The sequence below is a fragment of the Miscanthus floridulus genome, chromosome 6 (genome assembly GCF_019320115.1).
Source record: "Miscanthus floridulus cultivar M001 chromosome 6, ASM1932011v1, whole genome shotgun sequence".
Lineage (NCBI taxonomy): Eukaryota > Viridiplantae > Streptophyta > Magnoliopsida > Poales > Poaceae > Miscanthus > Miscanthus floridulus.
The window spans coordinates 88,919,351-88,944,135 of NC_089585.1; the positions used below are offsets into that span (position 1 = coordinate 88,919,351).

Below are 24,785 nucleotides of genomic sequence, written 5' to 3' on the forward strand. Positions count from 1 at the left end.
GGCCATCGGCATCCCAGGAGACGGCGACCTGGTGATCCTCAGCAGCGACAGTGAGGAAGAGGCCGCCGAGGAGAACGCTGGTGAGGAGGAGGAGGACGAGCCCATGGACGGTGGGTCGCTGTCGAGGAGCTAGGCTGCTCCCATCCCGTCAGCCAGCCCGCTGAGGAGCTTGGTGACAAGCGGCGGAAGTGCCTGCTCCTGCTATCTTATATTAGGGTCCTAGTTTAATCATTTATAAATCCACCTTAGTGAATTATATCAATGAAATGACTAGTTCCTGATTATTATCTTACTCTTTTATCCGTATTTTTTTTCAATCGTTCCGTGCTCGAGTCGCCGCGATCAGAGCCCTGACACGCTTTACACGTGGACACAATCTGAAATCGGGATAATTTTAGCTGCGTCGTCCCGGTTACTGAGCTGATTCATAGCCCCGAACTACAGGCTAGTCGGGTTAGAACTTTGGGTATAAAATGCTTATAAATTATTCATAGAATACTAAATCGCCAATTCTATAAGGAAAAGTGAGAGTTTGCCTCGTGAATAATTTATATTGCGGCTGTCAAACCTTATTTAACACTTGAACAGACTGACAAAGCTGAGCCTGTTAATTTATGGTGAGGGAAATGAAAAAATGGAAACATTTACCCGTCCCTGAGATACTTTAAAACTATTTTGTTAGTCTTGCACAATTCTTCTTGCCTTTGCTATTTAAATCCTTCATTATGCAAACATTTGGACTTATAGTATCTAAACTCGAGCGGTTTGTGTAATATGAATTGATGTCGTTTGCATGACTTAGGCTTAGCATAATTGAGAATTTTTGCAGACTTGTGAATAGTAGTATGATAGCCCCCGACTCTTTATTTGGATATGTATGACTTATTCTAATAAAGAGTGGCAAACTAGTCGAAGAAAACATTGGAGTTGGAGAGCCCCAGCCCCAGCCCTGAGCGTATATGCCCGGTAAAGCTACTACTAACGGAGAAATAAAATTAAACCATAAATTAAACACTTATCTGGGTTGTATGCTGAGGAACAGAACGTTGAAAACGCAATTTATTATGCATAAAATCGTTGTAGCGGATCCATGTTCCATGTATTCGGGAGCATATCCCCGTCTATCTCTGCTAGTCGGTATGCGCCTGGTCGGGCTATATCCACTACGATGTATGGACCCTGCCATTGGGGTGTTAACTTAGTTTTATCCTTTGTGTGTTGGTCTCGTTTGAGTACCAGATCGCCGATGTTAAGCGCCCGGCCGCGTACATGCTGGCTATGACATAGTCCGAAGGGCTTGCTGGCATTTCTCGACTCGAAATGTAGCTATATCACGCTTCTCTTCAAGGAGTTCTAGGTCAGTGTAAGGACGGTCAGCTTGCTCTTCTTCAGAGAACATCGCTACTCGGGGCGAGTTTAATCAGACTTCGGGGAAACGTACAGCTTCAGCCCCATACACAAGGAAAATGGCGTTTCACCCGTTGCTCGGCTAGCTGTAGTGCGTACTGCCCATAAAACTATGGGGAGTTCTTCGACCCATTTTTTATCATAGGCACTAAGCCTATCAAAAATACAGGTCTTGATCCCTTGCAGAATTATTCTGTTAGCACGCTCTACTTGACCGTTGGTCATCGGGTGGTAGACTGAGGACCGATAATGCTTAATGGCATGTCTTTCTCAAAAATTCTCAAAATTTTTGCTGGTAAATTGTATACCATTATCCAAGAGTATTCGGTGCGGTACGCCAAAACGCAATACAGTGCTCCACAAAAATTTTACTATATTTTCTTTGGTTATACGGCCTACTGGCTCGGCTTCAACCCACTTTGTGAAAGTATCGATCGCTACAATCGAAAATTTGTAACCACCCCGGGCTCTTGGAAAAGGACCCCGGATATCGATGCCTCATTTGGCAAATGGCCAAGACATAGGGATCGTATTTAACGCTTGAGCAGGCTAGTAAATCTGCCGTTTAAAAAACTGGCAAGCTTCACATGTTCTAACCAACTCAGTGGCGTCTTCGAGCGCTGTAGGCCAGTAAAATCCTTGTCGAAAGGCTTTTCCGACAAGCATTTTGTGAGATGCATGGGACCCATAGATTCCGCCGTGGATTTCGTGGAGCAAACTAATGCCCTTGGCCTCTCTGATACACTTGAGAAGAACCCCATTTCGCCCTCGTTCGTAGAGGGTACCGTCTACCGTTTGATAGCCCATGGCTTTACGGCTGGTTCGTTCTATATTCGTATCATCGACTAGAGTAGCCTGATTTGTGAGGTACACCCAGATTGGATCCATCTAGTTCTCCCTATTTCCAAATAGAGCGGCAGAACGAGCTGTATCGCCCAGCATAGACTTCGCAAGGAATTCGCTAATTATCGTCTCATCGCTTGACGGATCAAGCATGGGGTTTTGATCCGACTTTGACATCGGGATAGAAGGTTTTGTTAGCACTTTGACCAGGACGTCTCCTGGACCATGGAATTGGTTTGCCTACACCATCGTGATGAGGCTGGTATGGAGCTCGAACTTCCCATCGCCGATGTTGATAGCTGGCCCACCAGGCACGTTGGCATCAGTGAGGATGGAGTAGTCGCGGAGCGTCTTGGCCATGCTTGGAGTAGCGGATGGTGCGGGTGACTAGTTCGTTTGTCGTTGGAGTGGCAGAAGAAGAAGCTGCACGAGACCATTTCTTCCTTAGGAGTGCCTCTGGATTTTCGATGTAGTTGTTTGGCAGATCGTAACTGGTCATACACTATCCTGTTTTCATCCACAACAGGAGAAAACAAGCAAAGTTAACCTGCATAAACAATGGCTACCTTACATGCATATTATCATGAACATGTCCTACTAGATTCTTTAATCAATATGCCTTCCCCGGCAACGGATCCAGAAATGCTTGTTACCATTTCTTAGCGTAGCTACTAGGTTTGTATCCCCAACAACTGCGCCAGAAATGTCGGCAGGCAAGACCAAGCGTCGTTACTAAGTTTTTATCCCTAGCAACGATGCCAGAAGTGCCTTGTTGGTATTTCTTAGCATCATCCCTAATGATTAGCAATGCCACTAAGTAATAGCCTTGGTAGTTCCTTAACAATTTTAGATATTTATCCACAAGTGCATGGAGCTATCATTGTAGCATTTCACCTGGAAGTATTCAGGGTATCATTATTTATATTTTTTCAAAGGAAGACATTTGATTAAGAGTCTAGTATGGATATAAACTTGAATAATAATGCTTGCAAGTGCACCAATGTTTATAACAGGGGCAAGAACGGTGATTTCAAGGTAGTGGACACACACTTGGCATTCCTCAAAGGATAAAATAGAAAAGAAAGACTAAAAGAATAATCTAAGTCGAGCAGTCATTGATCTAGTATAGTCATATAAAGATTAGTTAATGATCATACAAGTTACATAATTAGTATTAGGGCTAAGTGTGAAGCAGGTTGGGAGGCCACCGAGTACTGGTCTGCCAGCAACCTCATGTGATAATTTAGACTCCTACACCCTAGTCGAACATGAGGGATTACAAGAGACGGACAGGGCTATCACCACCTGCCGTCTACCCCTCAACCATGGAAAGGGACAATGCATTCACTTGTCTCTCCATACCCAAACACCACGCTTGCGTATACAGAAACTACCTAAATCCCCCGGGTCCCTGACCCTACGGATCGACAGGTAAAGGACTTGGGCAAACCTGATGGCACGATGAACCGCCACCTCAACTTTGCTCTAATTCTGATTATGTACGTTATATGAATCTTTAAGCATAAAGTTAAGTGTCCTACTCTCATGACACATAAACTATAGGATAGTTCATACACCAAGATTATAACACAATAACTATACTCTAGTTCATAAGTATGACTATAAATGTAATATGAGAGCATAACTTTGGAAGAACTCATATTTCTATTCATACCCAAAGGTCACTTCTTCCAAGGAGCCAAGCTCTCCAAGGTAGCTTTGCCTTGCTCTAAAGCTACTACTAAAAAGGAAAAGCTACAAGAGTGAGTGAGGTGTGTGAGGTGATGCTCAATGTGTTGTGTGTTTAGAGAGGGGGGTACCCCTCTATTTATACAGGAGCCTATGTGGTGCTTGGAGGCTATTCTTCGCGTGTCCCCAGCTCCCACCGTCTTAGCATGGTTCCATGCCACCGCCACAGCAAGGGGTGGCTGAGCAACGCTGGCAGGAGGCGCCCACCCCTAGGGGTCGGCTGCCCCCTGACTGAGTCACCTCACCACCGCCTTCGCTTGGCAGGCCTTGCCCTAGACATGGATCACTCCTCCGTGGGGTTTTACCCCGGTTGAATTGATTTGGTGGGCGTCTCCCTTGTTCCTTTGCACAAATCAGCATCGGAAAGCGCCTTTCTGTGAATTATTCCATGTATTTGTGTTTGTGACCTGCAAAATAATGTTCTCCAAATACATGTAGAACTTGGTTAATAGTAAATGCATATGTGTTTAAGTTTGCTAATTTCTCCTCTTTTTGTCTCTTAATTAGCGGTCGGATTTGATCGGTAAAGACCGCCAACAATGGTCTTGTAGAGTTCAGCCACCATTTTAGGGTTTTTAGTGGCTAGCTTTTCTGCAGTCTTTTCATCCTTGCAGCCCTGCTTGAAGGCTACGATCACCCGGTCTTCAATCATGTCGGGAATCGTATTGCAGATATCGCTGAACCCTCGAATAAAATCCCGGAGAGATTCATCGGGACTCTGGATGCATGCGAACAGATCATCCTCCTGACCTGGACGGGTGTATGTTGCATGGAAGTTGGCTTCGAACATCTGGCACAGATGAGCCTAGGATTGAACGGTACCTTTAGGCAGGTTCATCAACCAAGTTCTGGCCGAGCCCTGCAGGACAGTCGGGAGGTGATTGGCTTTGACATAATCATCACCGTATGCTGCCTTGATGATCATAGAGTAGATGTTGATCCACTCCTTTGGGTTGGTGGTGCCATCATACTTCTCGATCGGGCCAGGTTTAAACTTACGAGGCCAAACAACCCTCCGTAGATTCGGGACGAATGTGCGGTAGTCAGTTACCGAGACTCCGAGATTGGTGCCGTAATATTGAGCCCGATTTGCATCAAGCGTCGTTCGGGCATCTTGACCTCTTCGGTTCGCATCCAACTCAGGCCTGAGGTCTCGACCACCAGGCGGAGCATTATACCGGTTGTCCACTGATCGGTTAGATCCCTCGAGGCGTGGATTCCGATAGTGTGATTGGGATCTAGCCAATTTAGATGGCGCGGCAACCTTTGCTTCTAGACGTTGCTTAGCCTGATCGGCTAGGTCTTGTGCCTGTTTGATGATGGTCGCCAATGGCATTCCTTCTTGTGCTAGGGCCCCCATAGTTCCTAGGAGCGTCCTGATCTGAATGTTGTCTTCCTATGCCGCGCGGAAGTTAGAATTTAGATTCCTTAGGCGTAGGGTAGACTCTGTCACAGCCCGTGGCAGAATTGTGTTGATTGTTGGAGCGTTGATGAGACGGGGTGGTGGGCGCGATGCTGATGAACCGGCCTCAGTCGCAGCTTGTGCATTGTCTCATGTAGCCATGTAGACATTGCGGCCCTCGTAAGGGTCTACTTCCTCATCTGAGCCGTCATAGTCAAGATCGAAACGGGCAGCAGAATCGGCTAGATCCTTAGGAACATGGCTAAATGACGTGAAAACCTCACGGCCAGCATGAGTCAAGTCGAGATCATAGATCCCTGACAACTATAGATTGAAATCTCCCTGGTGTTCGAATGCTAGACTTTCGAAGTGGATAGTCGGTGACATGTCGAGGGATGGAGTATTGATCTGTGAATATGAGTAGAAGTTGCCCATAATCGTAGATCTGACCGAGGATGGTGACACAACGGCATCAGAGCGCACCGGATCTGGGTACCAGACTTTATTGATGATCGACATGATCGGTCTTCGCGGAAGATTCCCCTACCTGGCGCGCCTTTGTCGGTGTTTTTTTACTGGCAGTGGTTCTTGCGGAACCCTGCTTGGTGCAAAGAACAATCACAGATGGAGACAAGATTTATACTGGTTCGGTGCCCCCGGAAAGCAGGTAAAAACCCTACGTCCAGTTGCTACTTGTTTGTATTGCTCGTATTCGGCGAGATTGCGATTACAATGTGTCTAGGCCTATGAAAGAGTCGATGATTACAATACGGAAAATTGCTAGCTATTTATATCCGGGGTCAACTTGCCCTACAAGCTAAGGAGTCGTGCCCTAGTCGGAGTCCTAGCGTCATTTGGAGATATCCTTCCTTGAATAGGGTCGTCGTGGTTCCTTCGGGTCGTCTTTGATCCGGAGTCGGTAGTCGGCAATATGGAAGTCGGGATACCCGGGGGTATGGCATCGACAAAATATATTTAGTTCATTATTTTATTGCACCTAGCATCTAATTTAGCCCTAGAATTTATTTAATTTAATTAAATAAAATATGGGTCAGGCCCATATTAAATCCAACAGGATCGGCCGATAGGAGGCCTGATGTGCTTCGTTAAAATAATATATTTTTGTGAGACCTAGTTTGGATGGCTCACATGACAGTCAGGATGAGCTACAGGATGCTTGGCACAACTAATCTGTTTTGATTGTGTTGCATATAAATTTTCTTTTCTATAGAAACTAAAAAAATTGTATTGGGAAGGATGGTTTCTAGTGGTGAGGTCTTGAAGCTATGAAAACTATGGGGTGATTTCTGCTTTGGGAGTGCCCTTATAAAGGGGAGTACATAATAAAATATATTTTTATAATATACTATTTCATGTCATGAATACTAATATTTTTCTATAAATTTAACCAAAGTTTTGGGGTTCAACTTAAAACAAGAAGTTGATTTATTTAGACTAGTAAGAACACATATACATACAAGTTTAAAATACTGGATACGAAAATAAAGAGCTACAAAGCAAACCACATCAGAGTGGCAAATGGTCTTTTAAATTAACAAAATGACAATTTGGCAGGCTCAAATTCATTCTAAATACATATCGGAAATAAATAGTGGTATAGTGTGAAGTCTAATATTTATCTAACATGGGAAAAATAGGTTGTGGATGTTGCACTAAAACTAGTGTGTGTGTGTGTGTGTGTGTGTCTATATATATATATATATATATATATATATATATATATATATATATATATATATATATATATATATATATATATATATATATATATATATAGTGCACCAGAATACTAGATCTTGGGAATAATAATACAATTGCTCAAAATTCCAGTTTTGGCGGCAACACCAATTTAAAGGATTTACTTTCAAGTATTTTACTTGTTGGAGGCCTTTGTGCTGGGTCCATCTTATTATTACCATTTCATCATGTCTCTCAGGCAGTTGTGGATCATCCAGTGTGGGTGCAGGGGGGCTTAGCCCCCCACCCCCCTAAGCATCTACTTAAATTGTGCACCATATAATTTTCCTACAGATTAAGGGTTCTAAGCTCACTAGACGATGACCATGAAGATGGTGCATTCTTGCTAGTGAGGTTTTAGCTCAACAACGTCAAGTATATAATTCATGAGAAAATTATTTATTTGGCCCTAAAAATAGTGTTGGTTCCCTATATGGCCTCAAAAAAAATGAAAACTTTGTCATTTGACCCTCGTTTTAACTTTGATTCCTTATTTGGTCTTTCCGTTGGTTTTCGTCAGTTAACTCCGGTGAATAGTTGAAAATTTGCTTTATGAAAGAAATTTTAAGTTTTTTTTGTTAAGGAACTTAAAAATTCTCTAGGTAACAAATGATAGAAAATAATTTTATAAATTAATAAATCTTATTTTAGGAATATTAGAAGTTTTTCCTTAATTTTTGGAATGTAATTTTGAGCCATAGAAAATCAGATAATCTTCAAAAGTAGCCTTTGGTGATTTTTTAATTTTAAGATCCTAAATGATACGCATGTTTTTTTTTGCAAAATGGATTCATCTCCATCAGTTGTATCACTACAAAAAGTTTTATGAATTTTGGAGGTGATTTGGAGGTTGTTTTAGTCAAGAAAAGATGGTGAAAAACCATATATATTAGTGTTCAGGTAGTTAACCGACCGAACCTAACCAAAAGGCCAAATAAGAAACCAAAGTTAAAATGAGGGCCAAGATGTTTTTTTTTTTTTTTTTTTTTTTTGCAAAATGGGTTCATCTCCGTCAGTTGTTTCACGTCTTGGAAACAATGGGATAAAATCTGCCACTGAGACTAGCCTGATGCGCTGAATTTGGGGCTAACCGCATACCGACGACGCTGTCCTCTATTTACTCACTTATATTTTGTCGAGTATATGATTCTTCATGTATCTACTATTCTCACATGTGTTAGCATCCTCAATGATTTTATTCAGGTTCTCCCTTACGCTCTCTCCGTACTAAAAAATAAAGTTATTTTAGACAAGGCTTGGGTCAAACATTGGGAATATAAATCATGAATAACTTTTAAGTTGTTGAGTTTGGAAATGTGAAAGTCATATAAATAAATTTGTCTTGAAAAATACTTTCATAAAAATATACATATATCACTTTTTTATAAATAGTTTTATAAAAACAAGGAGTCAAAGTAATACTTTGGAGACCGTGTCGCTGTTCAAAATGACTTTATTTTTTAGTATGGAGGGAGTATCTCATACTAATGATCGAGTATTTAAGATTGCCTGGAAATCTAAGTTATTGGTATGGTATTATTGTACGTATTGTAGCATTTATTAGCAAGTGGGACATTAGCTAGTGGACCTTATACTTTTAATATGAAGGTTCTCCCTTATACTCCCTCCATGCTCAAAAATGAAGTCAGTTTTGGACAGCAACACGGTCTCCAAAGCATAACTTTAACTACTTATTTTTATAAAGATATTTATCAAAAAGTGATATATGTAAATTTTTATGAAAGTATTTTTCAAGACAAATCTATACATATGGTTTTCATATTTTCAAACTCAACAACTTAAAAGTTATTCATGATTTATATTCCCAATGTTTGACCCAAATCTTGTCCAAAACGACTTCATTTTTTAGCATGGAGGGAGTATCCGGTAAATGATCGAGTATTTAAGATAGCTTGGTAAATCTTTAAGTTATTTGTATAGTATTCTTGTATCGTAGTAGCATTTATTTGCAAGTGGGACAGTGGCCTTTATTTATATGAACCGTCTTGGTTTGCCTAGACCATTGGATGGTCATTAAAACGATTAACATGGTAATTCATGGCTCTTTACATATACATTTTGCTTTGAAATCTGTACATAGATAGACCAAAGGGAAAGCACTGCAGCGCATTGCTCAGTCGTGGAAGAATACATGGAATTCGGCTGGTAAACTCTAGGCTTACGGAAGCACTGTATACAATTATTGCAACTCACCACTTGAAGAGACTGTTCAACCTTTGCGAATGAAGCTACACATGGAGGGCACCCCAAGTAATTGGATCATTTGAGGCTTGCTGGGATGGAGATCACCAAGTCATACAAGTCTACTTAGCGTTCTTCCTCGATGGTTACGTCAGGTAGTATAATAATTGATGATTCCGTCAGGTAGCACTACTTTGTGACCCCAACCGTGAACGGCGTTCATTAGGCGCACTACTAACACTAGATCCACTCCGGACTCCAATCTCGAAGACCTTGGTTGCATCTGATAGATGCATAACAGGATCATATAGCCATAGATCTAGCATATGTACTGACATTTGGGATAAATAGCAAGTCCTAAAACATGAACAGTATGGGATTTACAGATAGAGTGAGAGAGAGAGGGGTTGCGGAGGTGCAAACCATCAGCCGCCTTCGTAGAAGACGAGCTTGTCATGGCATCCTTGTCGGTGACGCGCTGAGGTCCGACAGTGAAGTCGCAGACGCAGTGGCGGCGGTGGCCGGTGGCGGTCTTTCCATCGCTGGCAATGCCCCCTCACTAGATCAGTTTAGGGTTCGGATGTAGGTGGGGCGTCTGACGGCTCAGGTGAACCTCGTGCCTTGTGCCCCGGCCTCCACCTCCCTTTTTATGGCGCTGTGCGATGGGGGCCCACCAACCATGAAGCGGTTGGACGCCCCCGATCAAGGCGCAGATCCAAGGGCCCAATTGGCCGTTGGGCTAATTGGAAGAGATCAATCTAATATTCTCCCCCTTGATCTCATCTTATGACTTAATCTTAACTTACTTACTTTATCTTGTTCTCATTCCATCACAGATCATGGTCAGTTGCCATTAGAATAAATAGCTACAATGCACCTCTCTGTTTTGAAACGAATTCTCAACCAGACCCTTATTGACCAGGAATCATAGGCTTTCCCTTAAACCCATGCCGGCTAAATGTTCTCTGAACACGCTGGGTGTTAAGCCTTTTATAAGCAGATCCGCGAACATTTTTTCTGTTCTTATATGCTCAAGATTAATTATATGACCCCAGACTTTATCTTTCACAACATAATACTTTATGTCAATGTGTTTGGCAGCACCACTTGACTTATTATTGTGAGCATAACATACTGCTGGATTATTATCGCAGTATAACTTGAGTGGTTTATGTATGTCGTCTACCACTTTCAACCCGGGCATAAATTTCTTTAGCCAATTCACCTGCCATGTGGCCTCATAATACGCTACAAACTCGGCATACATTGTGGACGATGTAGTGACGGTTTCCTTTGTGCTTTTCCACGATATAGCTCCTCCTACGAGAGTGAATATGTATCCTGACGTGGATTTTCTATCATCTCCCGCATAATTAGAATCTGTATACCCCTCTATATGCAGGGAATCAGATCTTCTGTAAGTTAGCATGAGACCCTTCGTACCTTGCAGGTAATGCAAAACTTTCTTTACTAATTTCCAGTGTTCTATTCCTGGATTACTCTGATATCTGCCAAGTAACCCAATAACAAATGCTAAGTCAAGGGAGTACACACTTGAGCATACTGTAAACTTTCTATCCCTAGGACGAACGAAGCTTCACCGAGATCCTTCATATCAAACTTCGAGGACAAGAACTTCTTTGTTTCTAGTAGTAGATTAACATCACTGCTAGCGAGCAAGATGTCATCCACATATAAGACTAGGAAAATATATTTCACATTCTTGAACTTTGCATAAATGCAATTGTCCTCTACATTTTCTTGAAACCCAAATTTTCTTATTGTACTATCAAACTTCAAATACCACTGTCTTGAAGCTTGTTTTAATCTATAAATGGATTTCTTCAGGTGGTATCCCATACGTTATTTTCTTTCCACAACAAAACCTTTCGGTTGTGCCATGTAAACATTTTCCTCTAGATCCCCGTTTAGGAACGCCGTATTTACATCCGATCGACTTGTGTTACCTGCTGAGAGAAGACTTTCCTACGGAGATAGAGGATGAGGATATCCCGCGCAAGAATTTAGTTAGGCAGATAAGCCAGGCGGAGAACATGTAATAAATGGACAAGCTCTTAAACTTCGTTATAGCAAACAACTTTTTAGATCCTCTCCTCTTTTTGTATAAAAAGGTTAGTGCATTCTGATTCTTTTTGTCATTAATGCCATAAAAGCTCGAGATGCGGGTGAGCCAATTCTGATCATGCTGGTGAGCAAAGACACCGTAGCCGCTGGGGCGTAGGTTTCCCAAAGCCTGACCAGTTATACTCAGAGCTTGTTCCCGCAAACCTAGCTCCTAGGTCTTAACATGAAAGGGGGTCGGGCACTGAGAATGTTTGCTCGGCGGATAGACTTTTAAACGCGTACCGGCCCTTTCCATGGCTAAGGCCCAAAAAAGCCCAGGGTGCGGAAAAGAAACTCTGATTACACTGGTGAGCAAAGACGCCGTAGCCGCTGGGGCGTAGGTTTCTCATGGTCCGACCAGTTTTACTCAGGGTTTATTTCCGCAAACTTCGCTTCTGGGTCTTAATCGTGAGAAAGGGTCAGACATAGAGATTATCTACCGGACAGATATGCTATTATTAGTCCCCGAGTGAGGCCCGATCCCCTGCCGTTTGCTGGGGTCGATGTCACAAAAGATCGGGGAGTTCAATAACGAAATTGATAATAAGAGAAAGGGTGTGTTTATTAAGGGTAAAAGTGACATAGCTGCTTAATGTTCCAGGCATTGGCGAAGACCTCGCCGCTGATGGTTTTGAGCTTGTAGGCGCTAGGCTGGAACATCTTCATGACGACGTACGGTCCCCCCTATGGCGGGGATAGCTTGTGATGGTCCTTGCTGCTCTAGACGAGGCGGAGCACCAGATCCCCGACGTTGAAGGCTCGACCCCGCACTCGATGGTCGTGGTATTGGCCCAACGCTCGCTGGTATTGGGCCAAGCGAAGGAGGGCGATGTCACGTGCTTCGTCTAGCTGGGCTCTGTCGTATGCTCCCCCTTGTTAGAGCTTCCAGACAAGAACCGCTTCAAAAGAATGCAGTCCTTGTACAGGTGATTGATGGGGAAAGCATGGTTTGGGCATGGCCCTTCAAGCAGCTTCTCAAAGTGGCTCGGGGTGCCCTCCACAGGCTTTCCGGTCCCCAGTGCGATCGGTGTTGGACACTAGCGAGCTCCTGCGCTGTCGCTTGTTCGTCCTTTTGTTGGGAGGCTTGAAGGCGCCTTCGTCGGCATCCTCGTCCCGCTTTGCCTTGCCCTTGAGGGTGTGTCGGCCAAAGGCCTAAGGTCCCATCAAGTCAGGGCTCGGGCTTCGATCCTCACCACTGTCATAGCGTTCGCCACGGCGTGGATGGTAGCTGCGGCTAGCCCCCTCCTTCACATCGCCTCAGGCATGCCTGCGGGCATCGAGGGTGTCACGGGTGTTGCGGTGGAGGCCGAGACCCTCATGCACTGGAACCACGGTGCGCGGCCCACTGCCCTATTGGACCTGATGGACCGGTACGTCCTCGTCGGGTTGTTCTAAGGGCGCTTCACATCTGTGAGCATGGAGGGTGTCACACGTGTCGCTATGGAGCATGAGACGCTCATGCACCACAATCATGGTGCGCGGCCTTCCATAGTCAAAGCTAAGGAGCTGGTTGCTTCTGGGGCGTGGACCTCTGGTGTAGGCAGCTATAGCTCCTCGGGCGCCTCGGCGATTGCATTGAGGCTGGTGAAGAGGAGGGGTTGTGTGGCAGCGGAAAGCCGCACCAACTCTCCCTTCATCGTGATGACGAAATCTAGGTTCCCGAAGCACACGCGCACGCCTGGGACCCAGCTGACGTTGCGATTAGCCATCTGAGGTCTGGTGTTGATGTCGAGACACGTAAAAGCCCCCTACCTGGCATGCCAATTGTCGTTGTTTTGAGTAAACACCAACAAATAAATTTGTATATTGCGTGTCTGGCTCAGATGGTGTGCTAAGAAGACACAAGGGTTATACTGGTTCAGGCCGAATGTCCCTACATCTAGTTTTAGGCTGCTCGTGTTACCAACACTTAGTTTGTAGTAGGGGGTTACAAACTAGCGAGAGAGGAAGGTAGCTCCCAAGTCTCTGTGGTTCAATTGCTCGGTGTCTGATACGGTGCGGTGAACCGATGCTATGTAGTGCACTTGTTCGATGAATCGGTCCCCCTTCATGAGATGCCATGCTTTCCCTTTTATATGCCAAGGGAAAGCATGGGTTATAATGGGGGAAAAGAGGAGAACGAGAGGCCAAGGAAGTCTTTAGGGTCGTCGGGCCTTCCTTTTCCTCCGTGCGGGCTCCGCTGACACAGCAGGCGGTGATAGGGACAGCCCCACATCGGTCGCCTGTCTTCTGACAATGCCATGCCCTAGCGTTGTCAGCAAGTCATAACGTCCCACCCTGCCTTGGCGAGCGGCATGGCTGACCAGTGTGCTGATCAGCGGGCGCACAGGGAGTGGGCAGCATAGTGACCGCACGTCCGTCACTGCAGGTGATGTGAGTTCCCCGAAATGACATGTCACGGGGACGGGTTGTGTTGAGATGTGACCGCTCCCTGCACGATGCCAGAAGTTTGACCTTGGGTCATACTTTCTGGCCCATAGTGGTTGGCGGCGGCATGAGCTCCCGTTAGGAACCGTGTCCGAGGGATCGAGCAAAGTGGATCCGTCCCTTAGATGTTTGGCAAGGTAGAGCCAACCCTACGACGTCGGCTGAGGTGGAACCAACCCTCGGGGGTTGGACGAGGCGGAGCTAGCCCTGCGACGTTGGCCGAGGTGGAACCAACCCTCAGCGGTTGGACGAGGCGGAGCCTACCCTCGGGGGTCTGCCGAGGTGGAGCCAGCCCTCGGATGTCGGGCGAGACAGAGCCAGCCCTCGGGGGTCGGACGAGGCGAAGCCCATGGCCTTGGTGGTCGGACAATGCAGAGCCCAGTAGAGATGTGGTCGCGCTCTTGACCGCTTGGATGAATCAACATCAATGGTTATTAGCTCCTCCTCTTTAGGTACCCTAGTATTGGTCCCCGATAATTCCTTATGTGTAGATGAAGAGTTAATTATGCTATAGATGAAACTATATATACTTGGGTGTACAAAAGACTTAGAACATTGGAATGACTTAGGAATCTTCCTCTTAATTAATCACTTAGTCTAGCTATACGACATTTATGAGTATCTAATTCTATCTCTGGATTATTATCATTGCCCTATACTTATCATTTATATATCATCTGGCTTACCCCTATTTAGAGTAAGTGTTTAGTTAGTGATCTCATCATAAGTATTATATTTATCAATATCTCTAGCCACCGTTCCTCCCTGTGGTAAAATATAAATAACGATACCTAGAATACTCCTGGGTGAAGTGCTACAATGGTATACCTGTGTGCTTGCAGAATTCTCCCTATATATATATATATATATATATATATATATATATATAAGTGTCATTAATAAATACCAACAACGCGTTGGGCCAACATCACTGTGCGGGCTCGCTCATCGCGCCGGGCCACCGCTTATGCACGCTTCCTACACATGGGGTCACCGTCACCGCCTGCTCGCACGCTGGACCGCCCTAGCGCGTGGTCGCCCACCACCCCAAACTGCCGCCACTGGAGAGAATAGCGATGACAGATGAAAGGGGAAGATGAACAAGGAAGAAGATATGAGGGTGGATGTGGCTAAATCTAGGCCGAGATGGTGGGGCTCTTCCTGGAATCTTTTGTGGGAAGGAGCTTCGATGTGGAAGGGGAGGATGCGGGAGTACGAGCAATCTAGTGTGGTAGATGGGAGGACGATGCGACATCAACTGACAAAATGAGTGGAGGGGAAAGCATCTATAGATGAGCATTTGGGCTGCCCCGCCTGGCCTCGGGCTAGGCATGACCTCCTCGGGCCACCCGAGCCAAGCAGGGGATGGCATGTCGCCGCGTTGTGCATTGCTAGGCTTCATGCCTGGTTGATGGCACAGGCATGACCTGTCGGGCCACTTTTCATGCGGGGCCAGCCCGATGGGCCTAGCCTTTTTAGCAGGCCGGGCTAGCCCAAGGTCAATCGAATGGAGAGAATAGATAGGAGGATAAGGTGGCGGCTACCACCCGGGAGCTCGACCCCGAGGAGCATACGGTGAAGTAGCTGGCGGAGGAGGGAAGGATGCAAAGTAGCTGGATTTAGCTAGTGCGTCCTCGTAGCCTGCACTGTGCACTCGAGGATGACGCCCTTGCGATTGGCGCTCCATGATCTGCGTACTCGAGGCCATCAGCACCGTCGTGGGTGAGGGGAGGGTAGGAGGAGGCCGACCACCACTGATTTGATCTAAATGGCTAAAGGGGCGTTGAATAGACTATGAAAATTCTACAAACCATTGGAGCAAGGTAGTTTGTAAATAAAACGGTGACTATGTGAACAACTAGTTCTAGCACTAATACACCACAAGCAAGCCCCTACATAATTCTAGTAGCTATTATCTCTAGGTTGATTTCACACAAACAATGCAAGCTACAACTAAGCTAGAGAGCTACAACAAGCTCAAGTTACTAACAAGAGCAACTATCGGATGATTTAGCTTCGACAATGCCTAGCAACGTGATCGCGTAGATAGAAACAGATGGTAACACATGAGACATAAGGATTTATACTGGTTCGGTGCACAGTGGCATGCTAAACCCTACTCAAGTGGTGCTGCTACGCTTTTGTATTCGTATGCTCAATTACAGGGGTTGTTGCTCCTAGCTACGTAGTAGATTGGAATGAGAGAAGTTGGATCCTGAGCCCGAGGTCTCTACCCCCGTATATATAGGCAGAGTGGGTAGAGTTACAATGAGGGAGATCGGGCTAACAGATTGGATTCCTAGTTTGTTACATGGAATGCGCAACAGATTGATCCTAGCTATCATCCAGATACACCTATCTTGGATATTCTTGGCTTGTCATGATCTCCACGTTGGTCAAATTTTTTCACAAACATGTTAGCATTTCCAAAGTATTTTTCATAAAGGTTTTCGCTTGCTCTCCATTATGCACTAGGCCTATATGCACATGCAAAGTATTGCAACACCTAGTGACACTGGATGACCGAATTGTCCAATTAGAACTCCCCTCTTAATAGTACAATCATCTATCCTAAACCCGATCATGCACTTTATTCCGTCTTGCCCAGCAAAACAAAATCCCTATTTAAACTTTTGCCTTGAGCCCTGAGGGTTTTGTTTTTCTCTTTCTTCTTTTCCAAAGAACGAGCACTTGATCATCATCATGTGCCCATCTCCATCACCTTGAGTGTCATCTTGTTCAATCCTTGGATGTGGACCAACCTATCTCATGACATCACTTAGAGCAAAGGATGGATAATGGTTTTCTCAATTAACCAAAACCAAACATAGGGCTTTCAAGTTTCAACCGCTCGACACCGGCTAGGAGCAGGGCGACCGCCGGCGTGAGGGGCATGGAGGCGGCCACCGCCACTCGAGGCCGCCCACCGACACACTCGAAACCGGTCATTGCACGGGGGGCGTGGACAAGGAGGGCGACCACCAGCGCATGCGGTGCGGCCGCAAGTGTGAAGGGTGCGGCGTGTGGGGAGGATTGTGGTACGTGCGACGCGAGTTGAGTGGGAAGAGTGTGGTGCTGGGGAGGGAAAATGAAGTTAGGGTTAGAATGGAAGGGAACGGTGCTATGGGCACTTAGCAGACTGGGCCGCTACCAGGCCTTAGTCCTCCAAATGTCGGGCCGTGTCGTGCTGCCCGGCGTGCCTGGGGTGCAGCCCAAGCACGGCCCTATGCGTTGGGCCTGGCCAGCTCTGGCCCGCACTATAACGGGTCGTGCCATACTTGGGCCGGACCCAAAAACCATGCTTCGGGACGGGCCATCGGGCTGAGAGGTGCATGCTCATCTTTAAAGGCATCTTAGGTTATGCACCAATTTTCTTTTATGAGTATATAAGGCAGCTAATTTTTTATCTAGAATGGCTTTAGAGTCCGTGCGTGACGTCCGCATGAGAAGAGCCATGTGTGAGGTGAGAGCCTGGCAGGTAGCTTTTGGTGCAGGTCGCACCGTGGGCTATCTAGCCCTGTTATCCATATGTGCATTAAATAGGGGACAAAATTCAAACTGTAAATGTGCAAATAAATAGGACGGGGGAGTAATTATCAGTGACTTTATCATATGCAATATTGAAATGATCGTTGCATGGCCTAGAGGGAGGTGAATAGGCCTACAAAAATTTATCTAGAAAAACAATGATCAGCAGACTGTAGAACTTGTGTGTATTCCAGAAGAACTTCCGCGCGTGCAATTGTATCTTTTTGCTTTGTCTCTAGGAGCCTTGTAACATGTAAATATTGTACTCCATTCTTTATAATGAAAATACAAAAAAAAATGGTAGAGGACTCCCCTGCTGACCCTTTAAAAAAAACTTCCACACTTGGCCGCAGAAGTTCTGTGCAAATACACCGAAGTTATGCATAGATGGCTTAAGCTCACAAATGACTAGAGATCAGAGAAGAGAACCAAATCAAGTAAATTCCGCAGCTTCCTTATGGTCGTAGCTTCCTTTTGCACCAAGCCCCTGCAGCTGAAACAACCCCGAGGTTCAGCGGAGCCACAAAGGCTTGCCTACTTCCTCATTGTTGAGGGAGCCATAAAGGCTTGGAGTCTTTTCAAGCTCCAATCTCTTCTCAAGCGAATCACAAAGATCGAGCTTGAGATTTCCACTAAGCTTCACAAGGGCAATATAAACTTTCCGGTGCTCAACCACATCCGATTGGGAGCTCCTGGGCAACCTCTAGTCGTCTAGGAGCCCAACCTCCAAGAGTATCGAACACAAAGTGCAAGCTAGAGCGAGAACCAAGACTCTCAGTTGATTGCTCTTGCTCAAGGGCTCTCTAATCCACTCCTAAATCCAATCACTCAAGGGGAAATCACCAAGGACTCTAGGGAGAGGTTGGATGGCCAACAATGGAGGAGAGAGAGTTGTTTCACGAGTTAGGAGATGTCTGAAATGTGTAGGCAACCGTTGGGGAAGAAGAGAGGGAAGTATAAAATACTCCCTCCCACTCCACACCAACATACAGACAAGTCGCAAAACTTTTGCGATAGGACGTAGAACTTCTGCGCTTAACCACACAGTGGTTCCGTGGTTAGACGCAGAACTTATGCGCAGTCCAGAAAAGAAAGAATAGGAATCGTGCTGGCTTTCTTTTGGCTTTTGGGGTTTTGGTCTTGAGATGAAAGCACATGGTTCCGCAGAAGCTTGCAATTTCTGTTCCTCTTTATAGTATAGCGCTTCCTATACTTAAATTCAAAATCATAAAAGGAAAGTAAGCCTTGATCGATCCGAACGCCACGTCGAAAGAATTGAGGGGTCTCACGTGTTATCTATTAATTTTGCATATTTGTTACCTGAGCAAACTCAACATATCTCATTAGTTGCTTAATTATATGTCATCAATACTCCAAAACTCACGGGCTTAGATGTTCTTTCAAATATTTATATGATCTTCTATGACTTAATCGAATTGTACTGAAAGGCGCATGGCAGCGGCGACTCTTCAGTGCGCTGTGGGCAGTCGCGTTCACTCGCGCGACAGTAATGGAAGATGCAAGTCAAATTGGGCCTACTTTCCGGGTTCACGAAACGCTTGGCCACACCGGCACACGTACACTCGTTGCCGGGAACTGAAGGACTCTACGTAAGCAATGACGAAACGGACGGGTAGTACGATACAAAACTGCAAATATAAGTATGTCCAATCATCATATGGTACATGCATCGTATAAGTACACGGCTATCTTGGGCCAAAAGTTTGCAGATTTCTTCCTACTCCGCTCTCTAGCAACGCCCTTCCTTGTAAAATAAAATAAAATACGCGCCCTTGCTTCCACCCGATCTAATTTCCCAAGAGCGCAGCTGCGCCGGCGCCGGCACGCTGCCAGCCATGGCCATCAAAGATGAGCAGGAGCCGCTGCACATCCTCTTCTTCCCGTTCCTCGCGCCGGGGCACCTAATCCCGATCGCCGACATGGCCGCGCTCTTCGCCGCCCGAGGCGTCAAGTGCACCATCCTCACCACCCCGGTGAACGCCCAAGTCATCCGCTCGGCGGTGGACCGCGCCAACGACGCCTCCCGCGGCACCGAGGGCGCCCTGGCCATCGACATCACCGTCGTGCCTTTCCCCGACGTCGGGCTGCCGCCTGGCGTCGAGTGCGGCCCGGCCCTCAATTCCATGGAGGACCGCGAAAAGTTCATCCACGCGGTCCGGTTACTCCGCGAGCCGTTCGACCGGTTCTTGGAGGAGAATCGCCCCGACGCCGTGGTGACCGACAGCTTCTTCGACTGGTCCGCCGACGCCGCCGCGGAGTACGGCGTCCCACGGATAGCGTTCCTCGGCAGCAGCTTGTTCTCGCGGGCCTGCAACGACACTACGGTGCGCAACAACCCCGTGGAGGCCGCCCCCGACGACCCCGACGCACTCGTGCTGCTTCCGGGGCTGCCGCACCGCGTCGAGCTGAGGCGCAGCCAAATGTTTGAGCCCAAGAAGCGGCCGGAGCACTGGGCCTTCATGCAGCGCGGAAACGCCGCGGACCAGAGGAGCTACGGCGAGGTGTTCAACAGCTTCCACGAGCTGGAGCCGGACTACTTGAAGCACTACACCACGACGCTCGGGCGCCGCGCATGGCTCGTCGGGCCGGTCGCGCTCGCCAGCAAGGACGCGGCGACGAGGGGCGCCAGCAACGGTCTCTCGCCGGACGCGGACGGCTGCCAGCAGTGGCTCGACACCAAGCCGGAGGGTTCGGTGGTGTACGTGTCCTTCGGCACGCTATCCCATTTCTTGCCGCCCGAGCTGCGCGAGCTGGCACGCGGCCTCGACATGTCCGACAAGAACTTCGTCTGGGTCATCGGCGGCGGCGCGGACACCGAGGAGTCGGAATGGATGCCCGACGGGTTCGCGGAGCTGATGGCGCGCGGCGACCGTGGCTTCATCATCCGGGGTTGGGCGCCGCAGAGGCTGATCCTGGCCCACCCGGCAGTGGGTGGGTTCGTGACGCACTGCGGGTGGAACTCGACGCTGGAGGCCGTGAGCACCGGCGTGCCTATGGTGACGTGGCCGCGCTACGCCGACCAGTTCTACAACGAGAAGCTGGTGGTGGAACTGCTCAAGGTCGGTGTTGGCGTGGGCTCCGCGGACTACGCGTCGAAGCTGGAGACCCGGCGCGTGATCGGCGGCGAGGTGATCGCGGAGGCCATCAGGAGAGTGATGGGCGACGGCGAGGACGCCGAGGCAATACGGGAGAAGGCCAAGGAGCTTGGGGAAAAGGCCAGGCGTGCGGTGGGCAACGGTGGGTCATCTTACGATGATGTCGGACGGTTAGTGGACGAGCTGATGGCTCGTAGGAGGTCCGTCAATGTCTGACTGGGTCATCGGTGAAAGCACGTTTGCAGTGCGTCGCCAACTTTAGGCCATAATTATCCATTATCGTAACACTTCTTCTTTTCTTCTGTATTTCGGGTGTCTAAATTTTAAAATGATCTTAGATGGTGCACTTGTACAAGCAACTAGTATAAATAATAATTACTTTTATGATTTGTTATTTATCTTTGTGTAAAAAAAAATCCCTATCTAGCTATAGAAATAGTAGTAAATTATTAATTGTCTTTGTACGAACACAAGTTAGATTTTGTCGGGTTATGGTTAGGAATGAAAGTGGTATGGATAATCCTCTGTTCCGAATCCAAATTTTAAGAATATGGAGAAGTGTTTTTAATATCCGTGCATATGCGGATAATTCGAATCTGATTATATGCTGATGCCATCTGGGATATGGAATTGGCGAAATCCGACGGATATGGATTATTCGATAATTGAACGTGGATTATCGAACACTTATAATAGGATAATCTGAATATTTTAAGGAGCCCAAGCGGCAAGAATACAAGTAAGCCTAGCTAATGACACAAGCATTATTATATTATAGCCCACAAATAAAGCTAGTCAACTATATATACTAATTTAAGTATGTTTACACAAGACATGGAATGGTAATTCTAGTGATTGCCTACTTGCGTCCCTATGGTGACGTGTCCGCGCTTCGCCGACCAGTTCTACAATGAGAAGCTGGTGGTGGAGCTACTCAAGGTTGGTGTCGGCGTGGGGCCTACGGACTACGCGTCGAAGCTTGAGACACGGCGCGTGATGGGCGGCGAGGTGATCGCGGAGGCCATCGGGAGAGTGATGGGTGACGGCGAGGACGCGGAGGCAATACGGGAGAAGGCCAAGGAGCTCGGAGAGAAGATTAGGCCAGGCGCGCCGTGGCCAAGGGTGGGTCATCTTACAATGATTTTGGACGGTTAGTGGACGAGCTGATGGCTCGCAGGAGCTCCGTCAATGTCTGATTGGGTCATCGGTGGAAGCACGTTTGGAGTGTCCAATTAATTCGGATATTTTGGTAGGAAGGGTTGCCTTTCTTAAGGTGTCCCGGCCTGTGCGTCGGCAACTTTAGACCATGATTACCTGTCATCTTAATATAAGCTCTCTCCTTTCAAAAAAATGTGGAATAGTACTATTGCTGATCCAGAAATTTAGTCACCACCAGTGGTACTCCCTTCGTTCCTGACAGTTTTTAAAGTTGCACCATCTGTTCCAAAATAAAATACACATCTCGTTTATTGAGAAGTTAAATATTTTTCAAGTTTAACTAAAAACATAAAAAATAATATAAATATTTTTATCTCTAAATAAGTTTATTATAAAAATATATTACATGCTCAATCTAGTTATATTTATTACACATTATAAATGTTAGTGTATTTATGTATAAATTTAGTCAAACTTTAAAAAGTTTGACTCCTCAAGCGGGATGCGTGTTTATTTTGAGACAGAAGAAGTATATTATAAGTTATAAAAGGTACATTTTTCGCAAAAAAAAATTAAATTTATAATTCAAATTCGACCGGAACATATATATATATATATATATATATATATATATATATATATATATATATATATATATATATATATATATATATATATAATTCAAATCTGACCACAAGCACAAGAGCATTATATAAACTACCATTACAAGTCCAATTCACAAGAATATATATAATCCATCATTAAATAGATATAATTCACAAGTCTAATTCGTTCCATAAGTCCAAACCGTCCCACAAGATAAGACCAATGTCAAATTCCATACATATTGTTATCAACGGCCTAGATGTAGCCTTTCAGTCTCACGAAGGTATTGGTACTGAGGATTTCTACCTAAGTCAGAATCTCGGTCATGGTAGGTGCCTTTGACGTGTACAATTTGGTCCAATATGAAGTTGCAAAGATCGCCGACGAGCTCTAAGAGTTGGTCATCCTTGTATGTGTCTCTTTTTATTTCTTTCTCTTTTTTCCACTACAAGAGAACAAGTTTCGGATTAGTATTTCATATCATGTGCGAAGTTTTTATACTACGGGTGAAGAGGTTCAAACTTACCCTTAAGGGGTGTCTCCTATAGGCACCGGTGTTACTCATCATAGAACATACATAGTATCCACAATGTACACTCCTTGGCTTCTGCTTGGGGCACTGTATTTTACATATGGAAATGTTAAGTAATGCTTTTGACAGTCATGTAATGGAGTACTAAAGTAAGTTACACTTACCACACATAGTGTTTTTTATAGCCAGTCTTTCCTTCCTTACTGGATCATGCCTTCCGTGATGTTTATTAACATAGAACCTGAATGCTCTATTCGAATTATTTTAGCAAATACAACTTGTTAGTATCCAAAAGTGAACGTTACAAGTATGTATACAAACATAAACACTAATGAGGATTGTTGATATGTATACGTCTTGAGAATCGATATGAAGTCTTTGTATGTCACCGGGTCCCCATCTATTGAATCAAAGACCCATGCCATGCTCCTCCCGACATCGACGCCTATACAAATCCAGTAGTTGCTGCATGAATTTAATCATAGAACTAGATAAGCTCTTTTGCATCGAATAAAATATATCGAACAAATCTTTAAGTATAGAGTTGAACTTACTCGAAGTTGTATGGTAGCCATATAGTAGAGTGATGTTGGAGATTTTTAAAAGCTAGGGCAATGTATGCCGAAACCTTAAGGGACTCTTGCCTTAGTTTCTTCGCACGGATGTCCTCTTTCTTCCAAAGGGTCTTTCCAGCAGCTAGCTCTTTGGCATCCAGTTTCCACTGTCTAGGGTAATTAAAATTTGTTTGTGCTATAGCTTGATGGTCTATATACCCAGCTTTCACACTTGGCATTTGTTTTATAATGTGCACTTGCATTCTACAAATCACGACATGAGTTAGTTATAACAAAATCCAAAGATTATATTTATATCATATCGGGAGGGCAAGGACTTACAAGCACCACGTGCGAATTAGATTCATTTCCATTGCTCCAAGATGAAAGCATGCCTGCATGTCATTGAAGTCAAAGATAATTTTTCCGGCTGGGTTTCCAAATGTGCCGGTGAGGAAGCATGCTTGTACGAGGTCTATGCTCGTTAGGAGAATACACAAGTACCAATCATGGAACCTTCTTATTTCAAGTGGTAGGCGCTGGATGTCCCGGTATGGTAGGAAGGGCTTGCCTCTTTCATATGTTTTTGGGCAATCATTTGACCATTTGATGGCATCAACATTTGGATACTTCTTTGTTGTTTGGTGGACTTTGTTAGTGATGGCCTCCTCAGAAGCCCGTGTTGGAACTTTTTTAACTTGGTTCTCAGGCTTGAACTGGTCATGGGCATACCACTTGTGTACCGACGAGACGTCTTTCATCGGAACATAAATTGGCCTTATGGTGATTGGATGCTTCTTTCGAAGTTCCCATTTAGGCACGTCCTCATCTTCTTTTGCATCACCTTCTTTAGGAGGCACTCGTTGTTCATGTATCGGCTGCGCTTGTTGAGAAAACTATGGCATCACATCATACACTTGCTCGGTATGAGCTGGAGAAGGTTGTGGCTTATCAGGCACTTGCTCTCTAGGAGGAGGGGAAGAATGTGGCATCTCAGGAATGTGGTGGTCACGAGACGGTAAAAATATCTCCCCGTCCTCAACAACTCGCTCCAAATTTGAGAGAGGGGGAGGTGGCAAAGAAGCAGTCAATATAATGTCCCGTTTGTGCTAGAGGATGAACTGCCCCATTACGTCTCCGAGTAACACCAGCCCCTCGGGAGTTGCGTAGTCTATCCTCCACTGTATGAACTCGGGCTTCATGGTATGCACCTCGACCCTAGTGTAGTCCGGCGGTATCTTATTATTATGGTGTAAGCCACTAGGAGGATGTGCCACACCTGTTGCCACCTCTATCACAATGTTCTGCCGGCCGCTGAGAAACACCAAGGTGCAACTCGTTGGTTCCCGTATGCAATCGACGGGGATTGTGGCTGCATT

General features: G+C 45.8%; 1 protein-coding gene across 1 annotated transcript; it reads left to right on the forward strand.

The window, feature by feature from the left end:
• Positions 1-19,131: 19,131 nt before the first annotated feature.
• On the forward strand, positions 19,132-20,835 carry LOC136458572 (scopoletin glucosyltransferase-like). Its single transcript, XM_066458519.1, has one exon. The coding sequence runs from the start codon at positions 19,297-19,299 to the stop codon at positions 20,770-20,772; it is 1,476 nt and encodes a 491-aa protein (XP_066314616.1). The 5' UTR covers positions 19,132-19,296; the 3' UTR covers positions 20,773-20,835.
• The last annotated feature ends 3,950 nt before the right edge of the window (positions 20,836-24,785 follow it).

Coding starts and splice junctions, on each gene's coding strand:
- LOC136458572 (XM_066458519.1), top strand. CDS start 19,297: ATGGCCATCAAAGATGAGCAGGAGCCGCTGCACATCCTCTTCTTCCCG.